We start from the raw sequence: 12,910 nt of genomic DNA, 5'->3' as shown, positions 1-12,910 counted from the left end.
AGTGAGAAAATGGAAATGGATCCAGATGTCTGAGAAAGATTAAAACTGGTTACACCAATACTGGAATCATTCTTATGAGAAAGTCAACTGAAGCTCTCTTTTCCTCTTTAGGGAGGTCTTCTAGTCCTGGGGGTCAGGAAAGTAAGCCCATAGATCAAATTCTGCCCATCACCTGCTTTTGTATAAACATAAATAAAGTTTTATTGAAACACAGTCATACCCATTGATTTATATATATTGTCTATGACTGCTTTTACACTACAATGGTAGAATTTAGTAGTTATAGCAGAGCTATATTATATGAGCTGCAAAGGCAAAAATGTTACTATCTGACTCTTTAGTGGAGAAGTTTTCTGACCCTTGTTCTAGACTCTTGAATTTGTGCTTATCATATTTGTTTCTTTAGGTCCTTTCTGGAAAATTCCTCTTCATCAAAGCCATTTATGAAAGTACACAAAAATCAGTCTTCCTTGCAAAGTCTAATGTCACGAAATCATACCTGGTTTCTCTCTGAAACTTTGGAATTTGTCCCCCCATAGTTGTATTTATCTAAGTAATTATAATCCATGAGTGGTACAAATTCTGATAAAAGAACCACAAAAGGGAAAAAATAATAATAATTTACATGGAAAGGATCTGGAATGTCCTCTCAGAAAATAGAATTTAAAGAGAGTCTTCACAGTTGAAGCACTGACAATCAAAATGTCAGAGTTAGTGAGGGAATTACATGAACAAAGAAGGTAGGTTTTAGGAAGCAAGGTGGATACTTAGAACAGCAAGAACAAATCTGCAAGGTTAGGTCAAAGCAACAGGATAGGAACACACTTTTTCATATTGTTTTGTGATTCAAATTCTGTAACTGCTAAAGTGTCTGGGACTTATTGTGTGTACATTATGCAGAACAAGAAGGAAAAGGCAGAGTCAGCAAAAAGAAGTCCAAGATAGCCTGCTGTGACAAGCAAAGCAAATGAGAAGCTTGTTTGACAAAAATAGATTCTACAGTCCAGTGCCTGTTCCTGATGTTGACAGAGGCAGAGGAGATGTGCATAATATAGAGCATTTATCAAGGTGATGTCAAAGGATAGCAGTTCCCACCTGGGAACTCAGTCTAGGATTATGATTTACAAAGGGTAAAGAAAGACTTCTGAATGTGTAGGTCATTACAAAAAAGAAAATCTATCATTTAAATGTTTCATAATGGAATTTCTTAAATTTTTCACAAAACTTGACAAGCTATCCTAAAATGTGGATGTTTTAAAATTATATATAAAAAATTTTTTTTAAGGAAGTTGAGGTAAAAAATATCTTCCAGTTTCACCAGGTTATGACAAGTATGTAATAATTTCATTAACTCCATAGTTCACCATAGAAAATCTAGTCATATTATTTTTAAGAGTATTGCAAGTTACATATTATTATTTAACTCCTTATTTTATATTTGTGTGGTTATCTTATGTCATTTCCATATGCAGTAGCTATAAATCTCAACCCTAAACTTGAGTGCTCAAGAAATAGTGCTTTCTTTTCTGTAACTCAATGTTATTTCTGATTCTAAGTCCCTTTTCCTACAGATGCTCAGCTTTTCTCCCATACTTAAGGCCATTCTATGGTTGTAATATCTTGATTTAGCACAAGGCATTATAGGAGGGGTTACTCCTTATTCACCAATCATTTCTCTTCATAGACATCTCTTAATCCTGACCACATGGCCACTTCAGGACCATCAATTCTCTTCAACTACCATGCCTTGATTGGGACCCAGTCACTTTGAAAGGCTGTCTTTGGTTCTTTTTACTAGAATTACCATATAGTCAGCTTTCTACTTCTCACTTCATTAATGTCATAATTGTATAAGTCTGTGAAAAAATGCCTCTTCAAAATGCTCTAACTAGCTCCTTCCCTTCTCTTTTCCTGTGGAAACCCAGCTGCTCTACAGCATGAGTCACTGGCTTTTGAGTTTCCCAAGGCTGACTGACACTAAGGAAATGGCCCAGAGAACTGAGGGATTAGCTAAAGACAAGAGAATTGAACACATAAGTAAATCTGTTCAGAATCATAGGTGTTAGGGTTCTATGGTTGGATAAAGAAGGTACAAATATGAAAGGGGAGAAAGACTAGAGCAAATCTGAGCTGTCCGTGTAAACACATGGTTTTTATATATAAAGAAATACAGGTACATGTATAGTGACTTTGAGTGTCACCCTGGAAGTCATGAACACACATCTGGTTCCCAGACTAGGATTTCTAAATCCATTCTCCAATTAAAAAAACAACAACAAAAACAAAGTTGCCTGGCTTCAGTTGGGAAAATATAAGATTAACCTAAACCATTCTGTCATGAAAGAAACTAAAAGAGCTTAGTCAAAGATTGATAGGGTCATTTCAAAAAAATAGAGCAGTTGACCTTAAGGTTGCCTCACTGGTTAAACCTGGGAAAAATTTAATATCAAAATAAATAATAATAATAATCTATTGTAGCCCATTGAAAATTAAAAATGGGAGAAAAATCTCTACCTTATAGTAGAATACCAAGTAACAAATATAGAAGGAATAGTGAAATTAGGAAATCACCATTTCGCAATCATCATAATAATGGATTCAGGAAAGAACTGCCAATGGATGCTAAAATTAATAGATCAATGTTTGATGTGAAACAGGATCTACATAGTCTCAAAGTACCTCCCCACAAACTATTTTTTATTTGTTTATAATTACAAGAAACTTATTGATTAACACTAGGAGGGGAAAATCTGGCAGACACAACTTTAAACAACTGGTAAAAGTTAACCTCACCAACTGTAGGACAGTTGTCCTCTAATAAGACACTAAGAAAAACACTACACTACTTGTGTGGTATTCCTACTCTAAAATGCACAGCTGGAAACAAATTATAAGAAAACATAATAAAATACATACACCTTAAAATAAAAAAAAAAGTTAAGGACATGAAAGATAAAGAAAGACTGAAAGAGTCTAAAGACACATGGCCTCCAAATGCAATGTGTAATCTGGATTGGTTTATGGACCAGAAAAGAAATAAATAAAAGGGGGAGTAGTTATTTTACTCTATAAAGGGCATTATCAGAAAAACTGGTAAAATTTGTATGCCTGGGGATCAGACGATAGTATTTTAGTCATGTTAATTTCCTTACTTTATTAGGTATACCAGAGTTATGAAGGACAGCATCCTTTCCTTTTAGAAAACACTGAAAATTTTAGGAATTCAGGTCATTGTATCTACAACTTACTCACAAATGTCTCAAGACAGAAAGAGACAGAAGGAAATGTAAAGTGCTAAAAATTGTGGAATACAGATGAAGTGAATTAGTGTATTAGTCAGAATTCTTTAGAGAAATAGAACCAATAGGATATAAAGAGATATAAAAGAGGAGATTTATTATGGAAATTGGCCTACATGATTACAGAGGCTGAGATATGTCACAATATGCCGTCTGCAAACTGGAGCACCAAGAAAGTCAGTGGTATAATTCAGTACAAGTTTCAAGGCCCAAGACTAAATTCTACTCCTGAAACTAATCTTATGCTATATGTTAACTAACTGGAATTTAAATAAAATCTTGAATAAAAAAAAAAAAAATGAAGGTCCAAAAACCAGAGGAACCAATGGTGTAGCTTCCAGTCCTGGTTCAAAGGCCCAAGAACCAGGAGCTCTCATGTCCAGAGCAAGAGTAAGTGGATGTCCCAGCTTAAGACAGAGTGAGTTTACCCTTCTTCCTCTTTTGTGTTCTTTTTAGGCAGTCACCAGCTTGGATGATGTCTACCACTAAAGTGGTGAAGGCAGATCTCTTTACTCAGTCCATTGATTCAAATGCTAATCTCTTCCAGAAATAGTCTCACAGACAAACCCAGAAATAATGGTTACCAGCTATCTGGGCATCTCTTAGCCCAGTCAACTTGACACAAAGTTGACCTTCATAAGGTTGTACTGAAGTTCTTTGTACTGTTCTTATGAACAGTTTAAATTACTTTAAAATTAAAAGTTAATGCCAAATACTGCTATTGCTTTATCTTGAAACCCTATCTCTCTTTAACCTCCTGAACCGTTCCTCTTCATTATCCTTAGGGCTTATGGGTTTGTAAAACACATGCCAGGAAACCTTGCAGACAACCTTTCCTTTCTACCTTTACACATAGCTCTTTTTGAAGTAAGGAAGTAAAATAAAAAACTCAGACACAGAGTTCTCACAAGATGTACATTGTCACGTGAGAACACTTGCCATTGTCTTAGCGATTATATGAAACAAGTTTATAAATCTGTAAAATCCAAAAAACACCAACTACCTGGTTATGACATTTTGCAGCTACTCTTAGAAAGTTGAGGTATGATGAAAAATAACTTGGAAAAATGCTTAACGACCAAGTATTAAAGTCAATATTTGATTGAAGATAAAGCCAAAGGCAAATAATAACAACATAGGATAAACTCCGAGTAAAAAAAAAATCAGAAATTTATTACAATCGGTTGTTATTATCATTATTATTCAACTTTTACTAGTTAGAGTTCTGAATTTTGATTTGACCATGCAAGAATGGTGATTTTTCAGCATACTGAACAGTTAGATTGCTTCTGTAGGCACAGTAATGTGCATTATGAAGTTAAGCATATGCTCACTTTCAACTGAGTCACCGGAAAAACAAGACAGTTTTTGGCTCACTCTGTTACTATATATGTTACTGCTGATGATGAGGTTGCCCCAGGTTATTCAACATTACTTTCTTTCCATATGAAATAATGAATCTTATTTTTCATTTCTGGACTCAAACATTTGGTTGATGATAGTGATGAAACATCACCAACACAATCCCTCCAATTAAAGCTTTCTGCAATATCGAGGATGCCTTCTGATTATTTTCGGAAGTATATTTAAAATAACAGCTCTCAAAGACAACCAATTCTAGAATGGCAGAGGAAAGAACTTCAAAAATTGATTCCTTTATATAAGCAAGAAAAACACTGGATGAATTGTCAAAATCAACTTTTTCAGGAATCTAGAAATTTACCAAATGCTTACAATAATCCAAGGAGCATTTATCAAGAAAAAAAAAAAAAGGCTGAATCTTAGTAAGAACAATGATGAGGTCTGTGGCACCTTACTTACCCAATCCCAGTCTCCTTTCCCCAATTCCATGCTTGGAAATCAGCAAGCCTCTCCAACACGCGAGCTGTGAAAAACAACAGATTAACACTCAATGGGGTCAGTGCAGAAGGGGTTTGGAATCTTCCCCAAGGCTGCACCATCAGAGAACTTTCAGTGTTTGACCTATCAGGTAACTCCCTGAAAAATCCCATTTATAGGGCTTCTCTTCCTTTGACTTGATTGACAAGAGCCCCCTCGCTGTGAAAGACCCCCCTCAGTGTGAAAAGCACTTTCTCCAGGGCATTTCTTTAAAAACCAAACCAAACCAAACCAAAAGAAAAAAAAAAAAAAAAAAAAACTTGGGCAATTTTATAACATCACAGCTGCCTGAAACAGCAGTACCAATTGGGGCAAACCAAAAACTAACCAAAAGCCATGAAAGAAAAATGTAGGCAATTAGGTAATTAAAAGCAATAAGAAGACATTCAAGTTGAAAGGAAAGAACTAAAACTATCTCTATTCACTGATAATATGATCTTGTATGAAAGAAAAGAAAATCCTAAGGAATTTACAAACACATGCACACACACACAAATGCTGTTAGAACTAATAAATGAGTTCAGGTAAGTTGCAGGATCAATATACAAACATCAACTGCATTCCTCTACACTAGCAATGAATACCCCAGATGTGAAAATAAGAAGCAATGCCATTTACAATAGCATCAAAAAGAACAAAGTACTTACAAATAACTTTAACAAAAGAAGCATGAGACAGGTACACCAAAAACCACAAAATACTGTTGAAGTACAAGATCTCAACAAATGGGAAGACATCATGTTCATAAATTGGAAGAGGTAGTGTGAAGATGACAATACTCCTCAAATTCATCTATAGTTTCAACACAATACCTATCAAAATCCCAACTGTGTTGTTTTGCAGAAACTGAAAAGCTAATCCTTAAATTCAGATAGAAATGCAAAAGCCCTAGAATAGGCAAAACAACCTTGGGAAAAAAAAAAGTTGAAGCACTCATTCCTCCTGGTTTAAAACTTACTACAAAATTATAATAAGCAAGAGAGTGTGGTCCAGGCATGAATATATAAAACATATATAATGTGTCTATATATCAAATATATAAAAGGAATAGGATTGACAGTCCAGAAATAAACCCATTTTGTTAGGTTTAACAATTTACATTTATTTTCAATTGATTTTTGACATGGGTACCACAACAATTTAATGAGGAGAATATTTTCAATTACTGATGCCGGGATAACTGGATATCCACATGGAAAAGTAGAATACCTCACACCACACACAAAAATGCATTCAAAATGGATTATACACATTAATAAAAGAGCTAAAACTATAAAACTCAGAAAAGAACAGAAATAAATCTTTGTTACCGTGTATTAAGCAACAGTTTCTTAGATATGACTTCAGAAGTATAAGTGATGAGGGGATGTGGGGCAGGCTAAGGGCAAAATACAGGCTGGCATACACACTCCCCTCCCCCATCCCCCCACAGTGGAATATGTGTGATATTCCTCTGACATTCCTGGCTACCCAAGAACAAAGGAAAAATGTTTAAATGCTTGCCATGATGATGTGGGAAACTAAGGCAAATGAAAAATTAAGTTCCCTTGCTGCCTACAGCCCATTGACAAGTCCTTGAAACCAGCAGAGTGACCTCCCTCCAGGAGCTCAGCTGACTGGAAGATGACACTTTACTAGCGGCAAAAGAGAATCTTAGCTTAAGGTTATCCCAACCTCAAGGATCCTGTAAGTCTACTTCCTTTATCTCAACTGCCCCAATATATATGCTGGCAGTCATACTCCAGGCTTATGCCCCCACCCCCACCCACTGCCATATACACCTGAAGGGTCTCAGGACTGAGGTTTTACTAAAGGGTAATAATGGTGTTTACCTAGCAACAGCTAGCCTCTCAAGGTCCTGGAAACCTTGCTTCCAAAATTCCTTAGAGACTTCCTCCATCCCTGACCCCCTCCCAACCTGAAGGTATATATTGAGTTACCAGTCACCACCCCATGCAGCATTTCCTGCCCACAGGTCCTGTCCCCATGCTTTAATAAAGTCACCTTTTTGTGCCAAAGACATCTTCAAGAGTTTTTTCTTGGCCGTTGGCTCTGGACCACCCCACCATCACCCTAAAACCTTTGATGTTATATAAGCAACATCAAAATTAAAAATTCACGTACCTCAGAAAACATCTTTTAATTTTCTTAAATTTGTTATTTATTATTTACTGAAATATATTTGACATAGAACATTTAGGTGTACACGTTTAATAACATAATTACTTTGCTATTCTCCATCAGCATTTTAATTTGTTAAATTTTGGAGTGGGATGATTGCTATTTTTCTGGAGATTTCTTAAAAAACAGTATCTTACCCAATATAGCTGTATTCAAATAAATATTACAAGTAAAAATCATAGTTGTGTGTAAGTGAATATACTACATTATTCTTCAAAAAACTCTATTCACATAAAATTAAATGTATATGTGCTTCTGCAAAAAAAATAATTAAAGTGTACAACACGTGAATTTGTTGCATTTATATTTTAATAGGATTGCCATTGCAGTGATAATTAGCACCTCTATCACATGACATAATTATCATCTCTTTTTAGTGGTTGGAATAATTAAAATCTAGTCTCTTAGCAAGTGTGATAATTACAATACAATATTATTGATGTCAAAGAATATCATCAATAAAGTAAGACACTCCACAAAATGTGAGAAAATATTTGCAAATTATATGTATGATAAAGAACCTGCATCCAGAATATACAAAAAATCACTTACAATTCAACAGAGACAAATGAATCAATTAGAATTATGGATGAAGGATTTGGATAGACAATTCTCCCAAGAATGTACACAAATACTCAATAAACACATCAAAAGATGCTCAACATCAATTGTCATTGTTGAAATGCAAACAAAAACCACATGAGCTTCCACTTTCCACCAACAAAGATAGCTAAAATAAAAAAGACAAACAGACAATGAGTTTTGGTAAGGATGTAAAGAAATCAGAACTCCCCTAGTTGCTGGTGGAAACAAAATTGTAGCCACTTCAGAAAACATTTTGGCAGCTTCTCAAAATATTAATGTAGAATTACCTATGACCAACAGCTCTGCTTCTAGGTATGCACCCAAGAAAAATGAAAATATATCCACACAAAAGCTTGTAATCAAATGTTCATAGCATCATTATGCATAATGGCCCAAGAGTGGAAACAACCAAATAATGAATAAACAAAACATGCTATACCTATACAATGGAATATTATTTGCTGTTTTTTAAAAATGAAGAATTGATTCATGCTATAACACAAATAAACCCTGAAAACATTATGCTAAGTAAAAGAAATCCATTATAAAAGGCCACTTATTATATGATCCTATTCAGAGGAAATGTTCAGAATAGGCAAATCTATATACAAAGACTAGATTAGAAGTTACCTGGGTCTGGGGGTGGGGGGAAGGTTCGGAGGTTGGAGAATGACAGCTAAGGGTGCAGGGTTTCTTGCTGGGATAATGAAAATGTTCTAAAATTGTACCGAAAGCCACTGAAGCATACACTTGAAGCGGGTGAATGACATGATATGTGAATTATATCTCAATAAGGCTGTTAAAAAAGAAAATTTCAAAAAAATTATAGCCCTCACTTACATTTTTATTTCTAATACTTTTTAAATGAACATGTGGCCTCATAATTATCCCTTGAGGAAATCCTGCTCTTAAATCTTAGATCTGGAAATGTGGCCTGAAACAGGCCACATCTTGAAATCTTGGATTTCAAGAAAACAAAATCATCAGAATTTCTTTCTCTAGCTTAGTTTTCCTTACCTACACACCAATTTTAGCATCCATCCTAGAAAGAACTAGTAAGGTGATCCTCACTGCAGGTACCATGTAAGAAACATTGACACTCTTGTTACTTCACAAGCAAGTTTCAGCCATGGTACTCTGTGGGCAACTATTAGTTGGTTATGTGTTGCTATATTGATAATGTTAACTACAATGTATAATGTAATATTTTCTTGGTTCAAGCTGGATTAAAAAAATATTACCAAGGTATAATTCATATATAACAATGTATTCTTTTCAGGTTTACGATGTAATTGATATTTGTATATATTGTTAAATGATCACCCAATAAGTCTAGCCAACACCTATCACCATACATAACTACAGAATTTTCTTTTTCTTGTGATGGGGACTTTTAAGATGTGCTCTCTTAGCAACTTTCAAGTATCAATACAGTTTATTAACTATAGTCAGAATACTATACATTACATCCCCATGACTTATTTTAAACAGAAAACTTGTGCCTTCTGACTCCCTTCACTCATTTCACCCACTCTCCATCTCCCACCTCGGGCAACCACCAATCTGCTTTCAGTACCTGTGAGCTTGCTGTCTTGTTTTGTTTTTTGTTTTGTTTTGTTTCGTTTTTCACATGTAAGTGATATCGTGTGGTATTTGTCTTTGACCTATTTCATTCAGTATAATGCCCTCAGTAACCACTCATGTTGTTGCAAATGGCAAGATTTCATTCTTTTTTGTGGCTGAATAATATTCTATCCTACCTATATATACCACCTTTTTTTTATCCATTCATTCATCAATGACACTTAGGTTGTTTCCATATCTTGGCTATTATAAATAATGCTGCAATAAACATGGGGATGCATATATCCTTTTCAAGTTAGTGTTTTCACTTTCCTCAGATAAATACCCAGAAGTGGAAATCCTGGATCATATGATAATTGTATTTTTAATTTTTTGAGGAACTTCCATACTTTTTTCCACAGTGGCTGCACCAATTTCCATTCCCTCCAACAGTTCATAAGGGCTCCCTTTTCTCTACGTCCTCATGATCATTTGTTATCTCTTACCTTTGTGATAATAGCCAATCTAACAGGTATAAGGTGATCGTTCATTGTAGCTTAGATTTGCATTTCCCTGATGTTTAGAGATGTAAAGTATCTTTTCATGCACCTGTTGCCTATCTGTATATCTTCTTTGCAAAAATGTCTATTCAGATCCTCTGCCCATTTTTTAATCAGATTTTTTTTGCAATTGAGTTGTAGGAGTACTTTGTATATTTTAGATATTAGTCCTTTATCAGATACATAATTTACAAATATTCTCTCCCATTTGTAGGTGACCTACTCATTTTGTTGCTGGTTTTCCTTACTGTGCAAAAGCTTTATAGTTTAGTTTGATGTGGTTCCACTTGTTGGTTTTTGCTTTTGTTGCCTTTGCTTTTTGAGTCAGATCCAAAAACTCAAAAATGAGGCAGATGTTGAGGATCTTATCACCTATGTTTTCTTCCAGTAGTTTTATAATTTCAGGTCTTACATTCAAGTCTTTAATCCATTTTGGATTAATTTTCATGTATAGCATAAGATAGTGGTCCAGTTTCATTGTTTTGCATGTGGCTAACCAGTTTTCCCCACATCATCTATTGAAGAGACTGTCCTTTCTGCATTGTATATTCTTGCCTACTTTGTTATAAATTAATTTAATTGTTATAAATTAATAAACCAATTTAGTGTAGGTTTACTTCTGGGACCTCTATTCTGTTCCATTGATCTATGTATCTGTTTTTATGTCAGTGCCAGACTGTTTTGATTACTACAGCTTTGTAATAGGGTATGAAATCAAGGAGTGTCATGCCTCCAGTTTTTTTTTTTCTTTTCTTCCCAAGATTGCTTTGGCTACTTGGGGCCTTTTGTGGTTCCATAGAAATTTTTGGATTGTTTGTTCTACTTCTTTAAAAAAAAAAAAAAACTACCATTGGCATTTTGATAGGCATTACACTGAATCCGTAGATTGCTTTGGGTAGAAGAGAGATTTTAACAACAGTAATTCTTCCAATCCACGAGTGCAAAATATCTTTCCATTTATTTGTGTCTTATTTAATTTCTTTCATCAATGTCTTACAGTAATCAGTACATAGGTCTTTCACTTCCTTGGTTAAATTTATTCCTAGGTATTTTTTAATGCAATTGTAAATGGGATTAATTTCTTAATTTCTGATAGTTCATTATTAGTGCATAAAGATGCAACATATCTCTGTATACTAATTTTATATCGTGCAACTTTACTGAACTTTTTATTGGTTGTAACAAATTTTGGGTGGAGTCTTCAGGGTTTTCTATAATATCATGTCATCTCAAATAGTCACAAATTTACTTCTTCTTTTCCAATTTAGATACTTTTTAATTCTTTTTTTCCCAATTTCTATAACTAGAATTTCCAATTCTATGTTAAATAAAAGTGGTGAGAGTGGACATCCCTGCCTTCTAATTTTAGAAGAAAAGCTTATAGCTTTTCACCATAGAGTATAATGTTAGCTGCAGGCTTGCCATAAATGGCCTTTGTTATGTTGAGGTACATTTCCTCCATGCCCACTTTGCTGATAATTTTTATCATAAATGGATGTTGATTTTTGTCAGCTACTTTTTATGTGTCTATTGATCACGTAATTTTTACCCTTCATTTTGTTAATGTGGTGTATCTCACTGATTAATATGCAGATCTTTAATCATCCTTGCATCCCTGGAATAAAAACCACTTGATTATGGTGTATGATCCTTTTAATGTATTTTTAAAATGTTTTTTAGTGTTTATTTATTTTTGGGAGAGACAGAGCGTGAGCGGGGGAGGGGCAGAGAGAGAGAGAGACACAGAATCTGAAGTAGGATCCAGGCTCCAAACTGTCAGCACAGAGCCCAACGCAGGGCTCGAACTCACAGACCATGAGATCATGACCTGAGCTGAAACTGGAGGTTTAACCAACTGAGCCACCCAGCTGCCCCTAATGTATTTTTAAGTTCAGTTGGCTAATCTTTTGTTGAAGACTTTTGCATCTATGTTCATCAGGGATATTGGCCGGCAATTTTCTTGTGTCCTTGTCTGGCTTTGGAATCAGGGACGCTGGCCTTGTAAAATAAGTTTGGAAGTGTTTTCTCCTCTTCTACTTTTTGGAAGAGTTTGAGGATTAGTTTTAATTCTTTCGAATGCTTGGTAGAATTCATCAGCAAAGCTCTCTGATCCTGGACTTTTATTTGTTGGGAGGTTTTTGATTACTGGTTCAATCTTCCCACTACTGTTCAGATTTTCTCCTTCTTCATGATTCAGTCTTAGAAAATTATATGTTTCCAGGAATTTATCCATTTCTTCTAGGTTATCCAATTTGTTGGCATGTATTTATAATACATAAAGAATATCTTAAAAGTCATTGAAAAAGATCTTCCTAAACTTACAATGGGGTTATGTCCTGATATATCTGTCATAAGTTGAAAATACTGTCAGTTGAAATGCATTTAATAAACCTTATCAACTGAACATCATAGCTTAGCCTAGCCTACTTAATGTGTTCAGAACACCTGCAGCCAAGCAAAATCATCTAACACAAAGCCTATTTTATAATAAACCATTTAATATCTCATGAATTTTATTGAATATTACACTGAAAATGAAAAATAGAACAGTTGTATGGGTACAGACTAGTTGTTTCCCCTCATGATCATGTGACTGGCTGGGAGCTCAGCTTGCTGCCACTGCCCAGATTCATAAAAGATTATCATATTGCATATTACTACCTTGGGAAAATAACAAAATTTAAAATTCAAAGTATGATTTCTATTGAATGCATATTGCTTTTGCACCACTATAAAGTCAAAAAATCAAAAGTTGAACCATAGTAACTTGGAGACCATCTGCACCTCCAGTATTTCACAGAGCTTGACTTTGGCTTATTGTCA

At 34.7% G+C, this 12,910-nt stretch overlaps 1 protein-coding gene across 2 annotated transcripts in view; it reads right to left on the bottom strand.

Annotated features, from left to right (window-relative positions):
* LOC113604776 (uncharacterized) overlaps nt 1-12,910 on the bottom strand; it is a 591,327-nt gene that overhangs the window by 207,043 nt on the left and 371,374 nt on the right. For both annotated transcript variants that reach the window (XR_008298129.1, XM_053221834.1), the window contains exon 3: nt 5,121-5,184. Coding sequence is in view for 1 of the 2 variants with exons in the window: in XM_053221834.1 (XP_053077809.1) it covers nt 5,121-5,184 (64 nt within the window). In the remaining variant the exon portion in view is untranslated. The remainder of the gene's footprint in view (nt 1-5,120; nt 5,185-12,910) is intronic.

This window comes from Acinonyx jubatus, chromosome C2, assembly GCF_027475565.1.
Source record: "Acinonyx jubatus isolate Ajub_Pintada_27869175 chromosome C2, VMU_Ajub_asm_v1.0, whole genome shotgun sequence".
Lineage (NCBI taxonomy): Eukaryota > Metazoa > Chordata > Mammalia > Carnivora > Felidae > Acinonyx > Acinonyx jubatus.
This window is presented reverse-complemented; position numbering and strand designations above follow the sequence as displayed.